The sequence below is a fragment of the Antennarius striatus genome, chromosome 18, assembly GCF_040054535.1.
Source record: "Antennarius striatus isolate MH-2024 chromosome 18, ASM4005453v1, whole genome shotgun sequence".
Taxonomy (NCBI): domain Eukaryota; kingdom Metazoa; phylum Chordata; class Actinopteri; order Lophiiformes; family Antennariidae; genus Antennarius; species Antennarius striatus.
This window is the reverse complement of record NC_090793.1, coordinates 6,934,238-6,952,937: the sequence shown is the minus strand read 5'-3', so window position 1 is coordinate 6,952,937 and position 18,700 is coordinate 6,934,238. Positions and strand designations below refer to the sequence as shown.

Sequence of the window (18,700 nt, the reverse complement as noted above, 5' to 3'; positions counted from 1 at the left end):
ACAACTACACAATTAAATACTTACAATAGTCTTTATTAATCTTAGCCTCTTCCACATTATCAATATAAAAATTATTCAGAACTCATACAGATGTTACTTTCACAAGAACGATTCCTGATTTTAAGTGTTGCATTTCCTACGATACTACTTTTAGGACAATAAACTTAGTTTTACATATGGCTCAGTGGTACAAATGGCATGACTATTTAATTACACAGATCAATAGTATGCAACAAGTTAAAGATTATTAGTAATCAAACTTTGTTTCTTATAGGATCAATGGTCAAATCAGCAGTAGTATGAATTGTATAAAAGAAAAGACTGAATGGCCAGCACTGTTGCCACAATTCCCACTCGAGCGTCAGGGGCAGGATATCTCCAAGGGGCATGGTGAAGAGTGATGGGCGCATCAAGTATGTGCTGGCAGTTTTCCTGCCTTCAGCACAGACCTTCATTAACATCACTTCACAGCCCAAAGAGAAACCCACCTCAAACCTACAGTGTATACAGAAAGAGGGGGACACAAAATTAGAAGGCAACATTTCTTATAGTCAATTTGTCTCACAAGAAACAAAACAATGACGCATATCAATAAAAACGGGACCATTGAAAACTATTTACAATACTTACATGGAGGGGCTTTTAGGTCCAGCCAGGAAGTAAAATCGGGTTAAGAGAGGTGTGGTCTTGTGTTCATGTGAACATTCATCTTCATCTCATTGTCTAGGATTTGCACAAGCTGTTGCATGGAGGGCAGATGCCCTGACTCTAGTTTTGACCACACTGGAACATCTAAAAGACAATACTCACTGTAACAAAGTAACTAAGACTTATTTGAACTTCTACCTAGCCATCAGAATGTGAGATCACAAAAATCCTCATTCAGTGGTACGGTAGTTTTACTGCAGTCCAACAGAACAAACTGATTTACCGACTCACCGTTTAATGTGATTTCAAATGCTCCTGTAGACATCAAGTGGTTTTCAATCATATTGCTGAGGAAGAACACCATCATACAAGCGTATATCTGAAAGAACGACCAAGTGAAAAGTTTTCGTTATGCCACAAATCTAATTTTGCATTGCTCCCTCTGATTCCATAGTTTTATTCATAGTTGTGCACAAAAATGGCAAACTCTCCTGCGAGGCTATTTAACAACTCCTCTAAAGCTTACCTTATTTCCTTGGCCCCACTCCCAGATGCCAGGTGCTTGCATACCAAAGAGGGTGAAAGGGTCCCTGCCGATAATTATCACCCCAATCAGCAACAGTTTGAACATAGACAGGAATGAAGAAATGTGTCTGGGGGAACCAACAAACAAAAACATATTTTAATGGATTCCATAAATAAAACAGACCAAGGCTTCGGAAGCTATAAAATCCTTTTGGAGGCTTCCAGGTTTAAAAAAAGCTCACATGTGGGCTCATTTTGTCTGAAGTTGGTAATGTTCCATAAACGAAATTAACAGGAATTAAAAGTCAGGGATATTTACTGTTGACAAACAGAAACAGCACAGGATCACGTCTAATAAATCCTCTAAAAATCTTGATCATCAAATTAAGTTTCTGTGAGTATCAAAAACGCAAGAAATTTAGAGTCAACTGTAGGTTGGCTTCCTGTCATAAGCAAAAATATGTTTTTATATTCACTGCTAATACTTCTATGCTAGGGTGAGACAAATGTAACATCTACAGGACCTCTTTTCCCACCTGTAATTATGATTATGTAGTCCCTAAGTGGTTTAAGTATAGCCCTCTCAGTAGACTAAGGATGACTCTAAGATTGCGTCAGAGACAAACAAACCACCTCCTGTTTCTGGTGAGATAATAGTACCTGGGGGTTTAAGTGACAAGATACATTTAAAGTAACCTCTGGGATTTCCCAGCACAAGCCCATCTAACTCAGTCTCTGACCCTGTCATGTTCAAAAAGCATAACATCTTTTGAAAAACAAATTAGAGCTCAAAACACAAAGAGCACAAATAGATGTCCCTGGAAAATTCTACAAGAAAAAGATGAATATTGATGTCAATATTGACTAAAATTATTTGTCTTGGCTGCAACCAATTATTTTTATCAGTTCATTTGCTGATTATTTTTGCTAGTAGTCATGGAGTCGGTGCAAATTTGATTATAAATAGAAAAAAATATTGCTGTCCAACAACGGCTCTGCAGGAATCCTCAAATCTTGAAAGGTTACGTCTGAGAGAGTTTAATTCAACACACTAGTATATTTCAGCTCCCTCTCAATGGACCAAAGGACACACCACACAGTGCAACAAAATGTTAAAACCCCTGGCAAAAATTGGTATCACCAATCTTGGAGGGTGTTCAGTTGTTGAGGAAAAAAAGCAGATTACAGACATGATACAAAGCTAAAGTCCAATTAAACTGAAGCGCATGTTTGTTGGAGATGGGAGGAAGCCGGACAACCCGGAGAACACAAGGAGAACATGCAAACTCCTTAAAGAGAGGGACTCGAATCTGGAAATGCCTTGCTGTGCAGCAAAAGCGCTACCCACTGCACCCACTGCACCACCACCACTGCCCAAGGCAGCAAGTTGCGTTTTGAAATGACTTTAGTTCTGTGTCATGTCTGATCTGCTTTTTTTCCCCATCATTGATCACATCTCTTTTGCCAGGGTTTGTAATATTTTATTGCACTATGTTGTGTGTCCTTAAGTCAACTGAGACGGAGTTGAAATACACTGGTGTGTTGAATTGACCCTTGGGCATTGTTTGGGCCCAAAAGTGACATTTTTGTTGTTTTTATGAGTTTCTCTCCCAATAAATCAGTCAGTTAAAAGGCTAAATATATTAAATGTTGCCAGCAATTTTCTTTCCTCTTTATTTTCTAAGTTCTTTAATGCTCGTCATTGGAAGTGAATAGCAGATTTTCAGTGTGTACACACAATACCTACAATGGTCAAAAATGGTCCATTTGACTCCCATTATAACCATTTTTCCATATACTGTAAGCATATATATATACATACATATATACATACATATGTATGTATATATATACACATACATATATACACACACACACACATATATATATATATATATATATACATACACATACATATTACTATATACAAATATACAATAATGCTGACATATTATAATGAAACATGATCTTCATTGTCTGCAGCAATGACCCAAAAATCAACCCACAGACCAACTGTGTTTACACACCTGCAAAAACATTCATCCAATAGTTTAATACTTCTGATAAAAACATTACAACTGTGCACCCGGTTAGGTAATGTTTGTAGCCATTTTAATGGGTCCCTGAGGGTTAATTAAGTCAAAGAAACACAAACAGTGGGACAGCTCATAATCATTGAAAGTATAATCTGTTGGTTATGTCTGCATTAGGCTCACATTAAAAATGAAAGAAGCTGACTGAATGTAATGCCATTTAATAACGCTGAATGATTGACAAGTCCATTTGCCTTGCATCGTTATAACAACATCAATAAAAGGTAAACGTAACACCCCTGTAACAAGACAGATGAACAAAATATTTCCTTACTTACCGATAGAGGGGTATTGGAAGATAGTTCTCCCCTTCAATGCGGATGTCTGGGTACCGCTGGTACAAGGCCTGCGTGTACTCCTCAAACACCCGCTTGTAACCTCAGGAAATACTGTGCAAAACAAACAGATAAACCACAGATAGAACAGAGTTAAAGCAGCTGAAAGCTTTTAGGTTCCTAGGAATCGCACTTTTGATGTGATTTGAAGAACCCAAACAATACTAGGAAAACAACTGTTCATGCTGCTATTTAAAAATATAAGATAATCCTTAAAATCAGCTGTTATTCGTTCCAAAGTGAGGAAATTTTCAAATATAAAGAATGTGCAGCAGAGCACCTACTATCCTCAGTAAAGATTTCCTTTAAACATTAGTATTTTATATTGGTTTGCCTCATTTTATTTTTGATGGATAGGGAATGCAATTTGAGCTTAATTATGCAATCTTGTGATGAATACTGGCACAGTGTATAGAACAACTAAGAACACAGGAACTCACAACAATCCATGTGTTACCAAAGCTTGTGAACTTCACCTTAAACCTTTGCATGTGGGAATTATTATATTTCTTTTCTAAATGGCAAGATTTTGTGATGAAGTGAAATCCTAGCCATTGACCTACTTTAAATCAGTTGTCATTCCAAAGCTGAATCACGTGTGCCAAGTTTGCTTAAGACACAAAACCATATTCCATCCATAGTTCAAATGTTTGCTCTAGTTCCTGTTTTTTTCTGATTCTGTTTAAATAACTACTTCAATAAACACTACAACCACGTGACATCGTTAGTTTAACAATAAACACATGTAGTTAATGATTTAACTACTGAGCTACTGTCGTCCTACAGTCCACTAGGTCTTGGGTTAGGGACATGTGTGTGTGTGTGTGTGTATATATGTATATAGATATATATACAGTATATATACACACACACGTCGTGTGGACACTGTAACCGAAACTTTTTCTATCTGTGGGGCATCTCCCTGCAACGAAAACCGCTGTGACGTTAGTGTGTGTGACCTGTGTTTACATGTACACACAGAATGGAGTTAAAACCGATGATTTTCGGACGTATAACATCTCCACATCGAAGACGCGTTGATTAACATGGTTGGTGTACTCGCTCATCCTGAACATATACACACACATATATATGTATATATATATATATACACATACATATATATATGTATATATATGTACGTGTATATATATACACGTATATATGTATATATACACACATATACATATATACACACACACACACATATATATATACATACATACATACACATAAAAAGAGGATTGCACCCACGCTGTGGAAGCAATGGCCAAAGTGTCACCCGCAAGCAAGGAGTCCATGGCTCTGATTAATTTTCCTTGGCTCTTGAGTGATGCCATGGCCAGGATGAGTGACCGGCAGGATGAGGCCAATGCTCAAATGAAGGAAGACATCACTCAAAAGCTGGAGAGATTGGGAAAACGTAGCTGTGGCCAGAAACCGCGATGCTGACACCAGTGACTAAGAGTGGGGGCAGGCAGAGACTTAATCATCTCAGCCAAACAAAGCAAAAATTCTACTGGCACCGACACCCTAAATTTGTCCAGTAACATACGGAATGGACTACTAAGAGGTCATTAACAAATTTGAATTCATTCCAAGAACTGATGAAGACATATTGTAATGAGAGATGTTTGTTAACTCTGGGGGACGGGAATTTCACAAGCCTATTGGCTTTTTCGAATGTTGATGTTGTAAATGTGATCAAGTCTGTTATATTAACATGTCCAAAAATAATAATAAACCAAATTAATAAAGACGTGTGTAAGTACGCACATCTAGTGGACTGAATGGATGATTCAAAACAATAATATACCAAAATAAAATAATCTAAATGTGACATTCAATGTATGAATTTGGTTGATAATGTGTTGAAAGGAGAGAGATGTTGTTGATTCAGGGGACAGGGATTTTACAAAGCCAATGGCTTCTAACTTTCAACCCCCGCCTTTTTTTTTTCTTTTTTTTTCCCGATGTTGTTGATATTCCAAATCTTAAGAAAGTGAAATCTGGTGTAATGTCATGTCTGGAAAGAAAAAAATAAAGTGAGTAAACTCAAGTAAATATATATACAGGTATATATATACACATACGCACACACGTTAATTATTACAGCGGAAAAACACTTAATACCACTACGGGAATTATTAAAGGGCTGATTATTATTTGTGTCAGCGTTAGCTCTCATGCAGTAGTGTTTACTAGATTCAAATATTTGTAAAACTGAAAAAAACACTAATGCAAACTGTTTAAATTGTAGCAACTAATTCCAGACAGATGGAGTTCTTTACAGATGGAGTTCTTTACAGATGGAGTTCTTTACAGATGGAGTTCTTTACAGATGGAGTTCTTTACAGATGGAGTTCTTTACAGATGGAGTTCTTTACAGATGGAGTTCTTTACAAGGACTTGAAATAATCCCCTTGTCTCTACAATAGGAGGAGCAGATTAATCCGGTCTGAGCACAGGGCAAAGGCATTTGATTTTTCAACAGCACATCAGCGAGTACAGCACTCCAACACGGCTATAAAATGAACACCGTGTAAGTATAAAAAGCAGACCATAATATCAAGTATCTAGCAGCGGAACTGGGGCCACGCTGAAATGCTAACTAGCAGAAATTTATAGATATACAACAAATATTTCCGTATGTTTCGACGGTGATGGACTAATTTTGCTATCATGTCGTTAAAGCTCCTAAACAACAACAACAACAACAACAACAACAACACTACCAGCATGTCTTCTGTCCAGGTTTCATTCCATTTCTGGCCTACGTTGTTGTTAGCATGTTGCTAACATAGCTTACCATGACTCGCCAGTTTTTGTGGTTTTCGCTGACGTTATCTTACCAAATTTGAAACCGGAGAAGGGGCCCCGTGGCAAACTGCATCTTCATCTTCTTCACGCCGCCGGTGTCACCAGACGTGGCGCAGCACAGAGAGAAGACCCCCAAAGCGAGGAACGACAAACGCAACCACTTCATCGCCTTCCGTGTTGGGGTTCGTCTCTCCGCTCAGAACAGACTAATTTATATGGACGGGTCGACGCTGTTTCGGCCCTCCCCGCTCTTGCTCGACTGTCGGAGTTTAAGCACTAGTACCACTTATATGTGGTGCCACCTACTGCTCTGGCTGTTCCACTAACTACGTCACTATAGCGATTGTTCTGAGGCTATGTGACACATACTGTATGTCAGAGTCAAGGGCCGGGGCCCACGGTGTTTGTAGACTTCAGTTCTGCCTGTAACACACTTGTCCCGAGCAGACTGTTGTTCAAACTGCATGGTTTGGGTATCGACGAGCACACCTGCTCATGGATCAAGAGTTTTCTCACGAACCGCAGCCACTCAGTCAAGCTGGGGGATTGCTACTCCTCAACCCTGGCTGTGAGCACCGGGGCCCCCCAGGGCTGTGTGCTCAGTCCAATGCTGTACCCTGTACACTCATGACTGCGTCCTGATTAACAGGGGCAACTTCCTCGTGAAATTTGCTGATCACATTACTGTGGTGGGGCTTATCATAAATAATGATGAGTCAGCCTACAGGGAGGAGGTCCTGAACCTCACCACTTGGTGCTCCCTCAACAACCTGGCACTGAACTTGAAAACCAAGGAGATGGTGCTGGACTTCAGGAGGAAGAGGGAGAATCCTAGGAGCATACATGTCAGAGGACCTTACATGGGGCACTAACACCAATGCCCTTGTGAAAAAGGCACAACAGCACCTGTACTGTCTAAGGTCCCTGAGAAGAGTAAATGTGTCGCAGGATCTGCTGCTGTCCTTCTACAGGGGTGCTGTGGAGAGCATCCTCACCAACAATATGCTGGTGTGGTTTAACAGCTGCCCTCAGGCTGACAGGAGGGCTCTGGAAAGAATCAGAGAATCAGAGTCTTTATTTGTCATGCTGACACACGTTTACATATGACAGTACAAAATATGTCTCTGAAGGTCCCAGTAAGCCTGGTCGATAAATAAGATAAAATAAGATAAAAAGGATAATTTAAGTAAAGATAGGTTAAAAATGTAAGATAAATAAGAGAACAGAGAAAAGTTAAGAATGCTAGATATATAAAGTGTAAATTTTTCTTGTTTACCATTTTAATCATAGAAAGGATCCCATTTGTATCTTATAAGGGCTACATTCTCCATTGATTACTCCACACATGTCATTCCATTTATGTGCATCTCTAAATCTTTTCCATCTGCTTGCCTAAAATGAAATTGAGTCTGACAGTCATTCACACAGCCAAAACTGTACTGGCAAGCAAAGGGTACTTTTATCAAACAGTACTTGACCAAAACAAAAAAAGAAAAACATAAAAACCAGTGGAAACTTGAAATCTAGCCAAGAACTGTTCGGCTAATTCCTTCTGAACAAACATTATATTATTCAGACGGAATCAAACGAGTAACAGGAGAACAAAACATCTGAGTTCCAATCAAATGTAGGCTTTACTCAAAACTGGCAGACTCATTTCCAAGAGTGTCAACTTGTCTTGATGTTGGAGAAAACAGTGGAGGAAATACAGGGATCATTAATCTACTACACCACTCGCCGTACTTCAAAAAATCTCTTCAGGTAGTAAATCTGTCCTAGTGTCATTGCCACCAGAACCAGAGCTTCGAAGAATGACCACAGCACCACTCTGCTGTTTGTGTTGTCATTGATTGCTCTGTGTATTCTCTCACGAACCTCCATGTACTCTTGCTCATGCTTCACAGCCGTCATGGCCACAGCCAGCTCATTGATCATCTCCTCCAACTTGTTTTGGTGAGCTTCAGTCTCCATATCTTGGCCTTTAGGGGCCTCTCCAATATCAATGGTGAACATGACGATCTTTGGTGTCATGGTTGACATCTTGTTGCTGAAACAGAACTTGTAGGTCCCGTCCATATGTGCTGCAACAGAGTATTTCTCACTGGACTCTTTATCACCTTTGTAAATCTGCTTGCCATAAAGTGTAAATTGAAAAGTGTCTGAACAGCAAAATCTATTTACAGTGTAGCAGCTTAAGTATGTAGGTGCTCCATCTATTGCACCTGATGAAGCACCATATTGCAGCAAATCGCCGTGTGTCTGTGGTGACATACGGGGCGTCGTGAGGGTGACTACAGAGCACCACAGGAGTTCAGCTGTCTAACAGCCTCTGGGAAGAAGCTGTTCCTCAGCCTGGTGGTCCTGCTCCGGATGCTCCGTAGTCTCCTGCCTGAGGGGAGGGGTTGGAACAGACAGTGTGCTGGGTGGGTGGGGTCTCTCATGATGTGGGTGGCCCTCCTTCAACACCTACTTGTGTAGATTTCTGTGGTGGTAGGTAGGCCACCCCCCACAGTCCTCTGTGCAGCCTTCACCACCCTCTGCAGAGCTTTCCTGTCTGCTGCAGAGCAGCTGCCGTGCCACACAGTGATGCTGGTGGTGAGGATGCTCTCCACCGCTCCCCTGTAGAAGGCCTTCAGGACGGGACCCCCCAGTCCAGCACGCCTCAGCTTCCTGAGGAAGTAGAGCCGCTGGTGGGCCTTCCTGAGCAGGTAGGAGGTGTTACAGCTCCAGGTGAGGTCCGCAGTGAGTTGAACCCCCAAGTACCTGTAGCTGGAGACCACCTCCACAGCTGCTCCTCCGATGTGCAGGGGGGGAGGGGAGTGACTTTTCCTCCTGAAGTCCACCACCATCTCCTTGGTCTTCCCCACGTTGATGCAGAGGTTGTTGTGTCTGCACCAGTGCACCAGGTGCTCCACCTCTGTATCTCTGTATTTGGACTCATCATTGTTGTGGATGCGTCCCACCACTACTGTGTCATCTGCGAACTTTACGATATGACAGCTTGGGTGTTTTGCTGAACAGTCATACGTCAGTAGGGTGAACAGGAGGAGGCTGAGCACGCAACCCTGTGGGGAGCCGGTGCTGAGGGTGATGGGGGAGGAGACCGTGTTGTTGATCCTGACAGTCTGTGATCTGTCTGCCAGGAAGTCCAGGACCCAGTTCCCTGTGGTGGCAGACAGTCCCAGCTCTGACAGTTTCTGTACCAGGGTCTGGGGGATGATGGTGTTGAACGCGGAGGTAAAATCCAGGAAGAGCAGGCGGATGTAGGAGTCCTTGTTCTCCAGGTGGGTGAGGGATGTGTGGACCACAGAGGAGATGGTGTCGTCGGTGGAGCGGTTCCTCCTGTAGGCATATTGGTGGGAGTCCACCGTAATGTCTATGGAGTCCTTTATGTGTGCCATGACCAGCTTCTCAAAGCACTTCATGACTATCGGGGTGAGGGCCACCGGCCGATAGTCATTAAGCTTCTTCACCGAGTGGCCTTTGGGTACCGGGACGATGGTCTTGGACTTCAGGCAGCTGGGGACCGTTGCTAGCTGCAGTGAGGTGTTGAAGATGTCTGTTAGCACCTCTGCTAGCTGGTGGGAACAGTCCTTCAGTTCTCTCCCTGGGACGCCGTCGGGGCCTGCAGCCTTGCGAGGATTGATCTTTTGCAAGGTCCTCCTCACATCCTCCGTGGTCACACTGAGGGGCGTGTCGTCAGGGGGAGGGGGGGGTGTTAGTTTGGTGCTTGGGGGGGTGTTGGGGTCCTCAAAGCGGGCATAAAATTTATTGAGGGCATCTGCTAGGGGGGTCTGTCGGGCCCTGTGCATTCCTGGTGTTAAAGTTAGCGATGCACTTGATGCCCTTCCACATACTCCGTGGGTCCCCTAAGGTCAGGTGACCCTGGATCTTTTGAGCATTAGTGGATTTTGCCTCCGTTATTCCCTTATCCAGAGCCCTCCTCGCTGCCCTTAGTGCCCCTGTGTTCACACCCCGCCCACAGCCTGTTCTCACTGCTGCCCTCTGGAAAGAAGTACAGGTCCATCAAGGCACGGACCTCTACACTAACCAACACGTTTTACTCGAGTGCAATCATAGTACTGAACACAGCACTCCGAAGGCGTACATGTTGGAAGTCAGTCCCAGTTAGGAACCCTGTGTAATGTCCTTGTAGCAATTGCTGCTAGTTACTGTTACTGAGTTTTGTTTTTGTATTTAGTTACTTTATACCAGAACTTTTGCACAGAGGGTTGTATGCTTGTGTATAATGACATTAAAGGTATTCTATTCTTCTATTCAATACTACATTCCCCACAATGCAAGGGTAGCCTGCAAATTCACTTCAGCAAGCAGGCCTCAGCTTCATTATTCATCAGCCGTCAGAGCAGAAGAGAACTTTCAGCTACCCCCTCCTCAAAAATGGCTAAATGGAAGGTAGAAGCTGAGAACAGGGGGTTTCAAGCCAGGTGGGAGGCAGAGGATATGTTCACGGAGGTAAAGTTAAACCTCTGTCTTCTGTGTGGAGAGTTTGGCTGTAATGAAAGAATATAATCTAAGAAGGAACCATCAAACATCTCAAACACAGACATGATTTTTCTCTGGAAGTTCATTTTTGTCTGTGTACCTGTTGAAAAATGTTTTCAATTGAAATTACTGACATAAGAAAATATTTCTTCACTTAATATACTTTCAAATAGACTTTAAACCTATAAATCCAACACTGAGGATGTAAAGAACAATACAAGACAAAAACAAGAGATAGTGTCTGATTATATTTTATTTAATTTGTCCATTAAATGCAATTAAAAGAAAGAGAAAAAAAGGTCAGTGGGTTTATTTTAGTGTTTCATGATTGCCAGGCTCTCCTGCTCCACGGCCGTCTGCAAGGCCAGCAAAGTGTCTGCGGATCACATATAAAATTGACTCAATAAAGTATTTAACAGTCATCTATCCAGATCATGACCTGTGGAAAGTAAATTTGAGGGCAGAATCTGTTACTGCCCCTTTATCTATTTTTTTAAACAAACCCAGTATTTTTTGGGAATGATCCAGCATGTCAGGAAGTTCTGCCTTAATGTCGAAAGAGGTTTTCTTCATCGCTGTGACAAATTCATTCACCCTCTGAAAAAAAAAGAAACAATCATGATGAGAATGTGGACTTAGAATGTAAACTTAGGGGGAAATGACAATTTGTAAACTGTGAAGCAGTGTAGGTACTACCATGAACTGGCCATAAACCTTCTCTTCCAACTCTGTCACTTGAGAGATGACATCATACACATGGGCATCCTCAACAATTTCCTACAATTTAAAAACCAAACTTTTCAGCTGTTTATAAAAAGGATAGTAGCAGTAATTAGGATTTTGGGCCCATATCATACAAAATTACCTCATCTGTTGAGATGTTTACAGGTTCCTGTGGCTTGGCTGCTCTGTTGGCTGTGGCATTACCATTTAGTTCTTTAACTCTGCCAAAAATGGAAGAAAATGTTTTATGTTTAGTTTTATTTTCCCTGGTGCAGATATTCTTTAAAGTTTACAATCACATTCTAACATGATAAAAATAGTCAGTATTTTAATGATAAAAACATAATTCAAAAGCCTAATATGTACCTGTCAGCGTAGCGTAGTGTGTTCATTGTGTATTCACAGGAAGCCATACCTGGAGACACCATAGCAATCTGTGGATAATACACATACATGCATTAATCATACATTAATCACACATGGTGCAAGCCCATCATCCATTATGTAAAAAAACATTGTAATACATTATTAACAGGCTTAAAATCAGCGTGCATATACCATGCAGGTCCTGGATTTCTCTCCAATGAAGGAATCCCTGAGGACTTTGGTCAAAGTGCACATCCGGAAAGGAATGTGGTCACTATTCTTTCCCAGAGAACGGATGCACTCCTACAGGTGGACATACATTATTTAATACTCAGACAGTATTATGAGCATCAGTTTGAGAACATATAGTTTTAGCTGCATCCTAGCCCAAGCGCCAGGAAAAAAAAAGAAGTCTCCTCTGAGTATCAAACACCTAAATGTTTATCTGGTGTACCTACAGAGAAATCACAATCTACCTTGAGAGCCAGCAGGCTGCGATTGATCTCTGCCGTCTCAACCAGGGTGCTGCGATCATTGCTGCTGACATCTGTACCACGCTCATTACCGGCCAAATCGACCAATGAAAATTTGCCATGCAATGTGGTGGCGCGGTTATTGCGTCGCAGGCTAATCTGGAGGACCGCATGAGAGCGGGATGAGTTGGCATTGGCTGAGGTCTGGCCTGATGTTCTGGGGGAGACAGTGCCAGCACAATTATAACATTACACACTAAAATCATTGTTATATGAAGACATCCTCCATGGCTTTCATGAGCCTGGAGCAGAGGATATTGTTTTATGGATGACTGCTGTGGAGATACCTTAAACTCATCTTTCCATAGAAAAATCAAAACAAAACATTTGTATACAAAATTGCATAAAACCATACAAACCACACAAACTAACGTCAGAAAAAAATCTAATTATCCCAAAGACACAACTAAATAATATGATTAATATGTGTGGAAAGTTCACTGAAGCTAGAATGCAAAGCTTGCTGGATATGCTCCGGACAAGATGACCACCATTCCGATTTGAATCCTTTTCATATCAGAGGGAACAGTACCTGCATGCACTGCCAATCTGGATCATCTTGATGACCTCCTCTGCTGTGGACACATAAACCTCTTCCAGCCCCACAACCTGAACCTGCTGTCTTTCATCTTCCAGTACCCTGAGCTTAGCCTTCTTGTTCAGCAGGTCATACACCTAAAAAAGAAGAGTATATTTCACTTCAAGAATGACGTGAATAAGATCATATGCTTTTCAAAAAGTATTCATAAAAGGTAATTTTTCTTACTTTTCCATTGTAAATTTCAAAAAAGCTGATGTAGGCAGAGATATCCAAATTATCATATCTGCTATGGTTCATGTAGGTAAAAACATCCTGGGCTAGGAAGGAAAAGATGACAAATTCTTAATTATTAAAACCAATTTTGTCAAATCCTCAATATTCTACTGTTCAGAGAATAAAGGAAAAGACAGCAGATGGTTTTACTTCTACCTGCAAATGCATAGATTCCTTTGGTGCAGTTCTGTTGTCTCCCTGTGAAATCACCACCCATTGTCTAGAGAAAAAATGTTCAAAACTAGAAATGAATAAACTGTAAAAATAATATATAAGACAAGTTAATCTTACACAACATGTAGAGACTTACGTGAGTCTTCCCACTTCCTGTCTGGCCATAGGCGAAACATGTGGCCATACCACCTTCAAAAATGGATTGCACCAATGGCTTCGCTGTGAACCTAGAGAAAGAATAACATGAGGGAACTTTAAATTTTAAAAGGTGATCACATCCTGTCCTAAAAACAGGAATTTGCACTGAAGAAAGGAAGTCTAAAACAGGTTTTAAAGCCTGTAATAACTCATATCTAGAGAACCAACAATCATTTCATTTTGTTGTGAAAGAAAAAGATGAATAAAGTTATTACTTGTAGACCAGGTCATTGGAGGTGGCTTCATCAAAAGAGTAATCAAAGTGGAAGACCTGGTTGTCCAAGTACTTGGTAAGGTCCACCTTCTGCTTTGGCTCATGAACCAACAGGACACCTTTTCCAGGTACAGACACCACATCTATCTCCTTTTTGTTCATCTCTGGAATAAATTTAACACTGTTAGTAATTACTCCATTAAGATCAAGTGGTAGATTCATGGGGTGTTGGACATCATTCTTTACATACCTTGCTTGTTAAAGGGGCGCTTGCGAACACACACACAAATTTTTCGGGGTTCAATCTGTGAATGTGCACAAATGTGCCGTTACTAAGGACTATAATGGCATGACAGCATATAGTTTTACATGAGAGCCACTTTTCTAGTCTACACTCACCTGGTCAGTGGATAGTAATGGAGTCACTTGCAAGGTCTCTCTGAAATCCTGAATCATTTCGAAGAACTTCTGGTTTGGTCGGGAAGCTTCTCCAAACTAACATAAAACAGATAAACGGATTTGCAATAGAATCTATAAAGGGACTTTCTATGATTAGAAAGATAAAGTTAAAGAAGACTAGAGTTAAAAAGATGAATATATCAAAATCACCTTTCCCTTCTTGGACTGCACATCAGGGGGCTTCACAACACAAGACAACCTTTTGCTGCCTTTTGCCAGGTCTTGAGCCATAGATTTTCTTCTACCTAAAGAGCACAGAGATTATGTACCCTTTTCATCTTTCTGCCAGCATGTCAAAATATCTAATGACACCTCATGAAGTCACTAGTACTACTACTCATCACCATCACAATACCATACAAATGTAATCACAAACTAATGGGTATATGCTAGGGATGAGCAAGTACACCACTATCTGCATCTGTTCAACAATCTAAATGATCTGTTTCCGTGTCTGTACTCAGCGCTTAAACCAGAAGTGGGTGTGGTTTAAATGGGTGGGGCATAAATGCGTACATTATTACATCCCGCTTCAAAGCGGTGATGTATTGTAATTGTCAGTGTTCGTCCATCCATTAGTCCACCAAATATCTTTGCAACCGTTGCAGATAGAAATACTCAACACAACTTTCTATTTTTTTTTTTTTAAATTTTTTTTAATTTTTATGATCAAAATAAAACTATGGCAAGAACCTAATGTTCTTGCCATTTTTTCCCCACAAAAAGTTTTAAAAAATGTTGATTAAGGTGTGTACGCATGCGTTTGTGTCTGTTCGTGCATGTGTGTGTGAGAAAGAGAGAGAACACATATGTGTGTGTGTGTGTGTGTGTGTGTGTGTGCACGCTCAATGTAACAGTTAAAATATCTTCCTAGTATATGCCTCACATTCCGTAGACGAGGTTGACTTATTTTCTCAGATCAATACAATACCATAATGATAACGGAGAGCAGTTTAATCAGCCATTATCACTCCAAACAAAGCCAAAACATGTAAGAAATGTTGGAAATGAATGGATACATGTATGATTTTACGTTACAAACTGAGTGACCAACTCAAAGCAATAAAATACGTATAATTTTCTATCTCCATGCATGCTCTCATTTTTCACATAACCATGATACGTTTTTTGTCTAAAATAAAAAAATCCTTTGTACTGGTACTAAAGAGCAGTTAGAGGATGTGTATTATACGTAATGTGAAATGTGTTGCTGACCTCTCACTGTTTGGGGTGGAGGCATTCTCTCAGGTTCGTCATTTTCCTTCACTGCCTCACGTGTGAGCATCAGCGACGGTTTGGCCTCATTCTTTTTATGCTGGTGATTAGGAACTGTTAGATAAGGCAAGACTGATATTATAAACTGGACATAGAAAGCACATTGAAAAGGACAGACAACATTTCAATGTAAAACATGCAACTACTTCTTTATAAGCAGTATCGAGAATACAAACGTAGTAAACAAAAATTAATTTTGTTTTTTGAGGTTATTCGAAAATAACAATACCAACCAGAATTTGTGAAGGCTGACGAAGATCGCAGATCATGGGGGAAGGTCTCTTGGTTTGCTTGAGAAGATTCAGAGCTCAGCATGGCTGATTTAATAAGGGCTGGAGCCTGGAACAAGCATGTCTGCCTGACTTGAGAGTGAGCAACTGAAAATCCAATAAATCTCAGTCAAAAAGCTGTAGTGCGAGTGTCAGTGTTTTTAACTAGTGGTAAAATTGATGCACTGTAAAGTTAAAGCCTACAGTACATAGCGGTAGCAAGCTAAGATCAAATGATGAGTTTGCCATCCTAAGTTCCATGAGAGACCAAGAGTGACAGAAATTTGGGACAAGACACTACTACAGGAAGAAAAAAGTGTTTGCTAAACTGCAGTAGCTGATTAAATATCTGATTAGATTTTTGCATCAAAATATTCCACAGACAACTAATAGTATTGCATTTGTTTGTGCAACTACTTAAAAATAATTGCATTGTATCAACATTTCTTTTTTAAGCAAATTAACTTGTTAGTGCAGACAATGTATCTTTCATCCGTAATGATACAAAGCACTTATTTTTTTTCTTGTATTCGTTACCACCCAGAATTAACAGCTGACAGACAAAAAGATTGTGTAGCCCAAGCTGTCTTTTTGCACCCATGTGCTTTACGAAAGCAAGCAAGTTCTTATGCAAAATCAGTGACCAGTCAAAGCCCAACTTCAAAAGGACTGTGAACCCTGACCCCACTAAGGGACCTATTCGAAAATACCCTTATTATTTATGCTTTAGTACAACATGCATGCCTTGCCAACCTGACTCTTCAGCATTGTTTGTGGCTGGAGCAGAGGCTTTTGGAAGGAGACAAGTTGTTAGGAAACAAACGACAGGAGATGGAAATAGGGAAAAACAATACATTTACATACAAGAGGCAGGAGCGGGAATCCGGGACGAGCGCAGTCGACCTTCATACTTCTAGACATATGGAAAGAGAGAGGAGGAAAACACTGGTGACAGATGGAAAATCATTTTTATCCAGGATGAATGCAGTGCATGCCATGTTTACCAATATATATATTTTTTTTCTTCACGTCACTGATTTTTACACTGAAAAGTTAACACTTGCCTTGTCTGCAGCAGGAGCAGGTCCAGGGGGGTCAGCAACTTTGTTGGTGGCAGAGTTGACATGTTCCAGCAGCTCTGGATTGAGATTACACAACTCGCTCACTTCAACCTAAACCAGTCACGAAACAGATGACAGCGACATCACCTCAGATTATGACAGGTTAGGTTAAATAAACGACTATTTCAAAAGACAATGTAAATATATGGTGGGATCGTATTATTGTTTTTTTTAATGAATTGACCGTGTCCTCCGATGTCTACACTCACCTCCTTCCCTCTGCAGATGTTCCTCTCATGCCATTCCACCATCACAGTTGACTTGACGGCATCAACGGATTTCACTGTCGCCAGATGAACCCGACCTGGTTGACACAGCATTTATTACTTTTTTTTTTTCTTAACTCAGCACAGCTCCAATACAGTTTACGGAACAAAAAACTGCTACGTATCTTACCGTCACTTCGGCTGATGTTTATAGACAGTCCAACAAGTAGCCTGGACAGGTTGCTCTCCATTTTCATATCCCTTCCTGTGCTGCAGTTCACACGGACAACACAAAGTTCACGTTAGCAACAAGCTAAGCTGCGCTATCTAGCAGCAACGATGTGGCCGCAATAAACACACGCTAATGTCTTCAATAACTGAACAAACTTAGAAATTACTTGTATTGCCACTACAGTATATCTTTGTATTTCCGGATTTTGTCATGGACTAACGACAGACTCAAATTTAACGCCGCCCAATTTTTAAACGTCTTCTTCTTTGAGCTTTTTAACAGCCTCCTGGCAGCGCTACTGCCATCTGGCGGGGAGTGTCGGTCATGTTCGCTGTGATTACCACTGCTGTGGTGGGAGATGTTCGGACACTGAATCCAGTTTGAGAGATTGAACAGTCCCACCAATTACAACATGTCAGTGGAATTTTTTTAAAGACAACAAAGCTCTTCAGTGCTTGTGTCACAGCTGAAGTTATATGAATTTAATTTAATTTAATTTAATTTAATTTAATTTAATTTAATTTAATTTAATTTAATTCAGTTTAATTTAATTTAATTTAATAAGTTTTCTTTGTTTTATGTATAATATTACGCATTGAAATTATTTCCACATTTCTGTTGTCATATTATTTCTGTCACGTTTCTGGTGAATTTGCTCATCCCAAATAGTTGATCAACATGCAAATGTACTTTTTTGTTATTTCTTCTTCTTCTTAATTTTATTTCTGGAGAGGCAAAGCTCGCAATTTACTTAACCAGAAAGAGGAAAATTGAAAACAATACTGTTCAAGAAGCAGCTACTGTTTTTTTGGCTGTAACATCAGATGTCGCTTACAACTAGAATTTGGTTTTTATAAAATGACAGAAGACCTGAACAGCTTTAGGAACATCTGGTGCCACAAAATATCCTGTGCACTTTAGTTGAGGATCAACTTACATTTGCCAATTTCTTGATGTAAAACACTGATTTTTAAATTGTATTAATCTTTATTGATGTTTTTTTGTACTTTGAACCACTTAAGCACTTTTCATCACATTGAGGTGAGGGGGGAGAATGAAAGTGGGACAGGTGAGGATGGTGGCAGGATAGCTTGGGGAACAGGTGAAGTTAGAAGCGAAATGGGTGGTGCAGGTGGAGTTATGGGAGAGCTTGTGGAAGTGTGCAGTGAGATGGGTGAGGTGACATTTG

The 18,700-nt window shown here is 40.6% G+C and overlaps 2 protein-coding genes across 5 annotated transcripts; both read right to left on the bottom strand.

The window, feature by feature from the left end:
• Positions 1-17: 17 nt before the first annotated feature.
• Positions 18-6,669, bottom strand: selenot1a (selenoprotein T, 1a). Its single transcript, XM_068341419.1, has 6 exons — positions 6,454-6,669; positions 3,545-3,655; positions 1,175-1,301; positions 940-1,027; positions 631-792; positions 18-495 (listed from the first exon to the last, which is right to left on the bottom strand). Exons 1-5 carry the CDS (start codon positions 6,585-6,587, stop codon positions 671-673), a joined length of 582 nt encoding a protein of 193 aa, XP_068197520.1. The 5' UTR covers positions 6,588-6,669; the 3' UTR covers positions 18-495; positions 631-670.
• A 4,497-nt stretch (positions 6,670-11,166) lies between these two features.
• On the bottom strand, positions 11,167-17,742 carry kif2c (kinesin family member 2C). 4 transcript variants are annotated; one of them, XM_068340914.1, is made up of 21 exons: positions 17,470-17,742; positions 17,283-17,377; positions 17,017-17,124; positions 16,817-16,865; positions 15,917-16,060; positions 15,624-15,740; positions 14,559-14,653; positions 14,349-14,444; positions 14,200-14,254; positions 13,951-14,113; positions 13,674-13,764; positions 13,520-13,583; positions 13,316-13,407; positions 13,082-13,224; positions 12,493-12,706; positions 12,209-12,319; positions 12,017-12,084; positions 11,793-11,871; positions 11,624-11,704; positions 11,431-11,524; positions 11,167-11,303 (listed from the first exon to the last, which is right to left on the bottom strand). In XM_068340914.1, exons 1-21 carry the CDS (start codon positions 17,534-17,536, stop codon positions 11,242-11,244), a joined length of 2,088 nt encoding a protein of 695 aa, XP_068197015.1. In that variant the 5' UTR covers positions 17,537-17,742; the 3' UTR covers positions 11,167-11,241. The 4 variants fall into 4 exon arrangements, with proteins under 4 accessions (XP_068197015.1, XP_068197016.1, XP_068197013.1 ...); XM_068340915.1 differs by having other exon boundaries at positions 15,624-15,737; XM_068340912.1 differs by lacking the exon at positions 11,167-11,303 and having other exon boundaries at positions 11,311-11,524.
• Between the last annotated feature and the right edge of the window lie 958 nt (positions 17,743-18,700).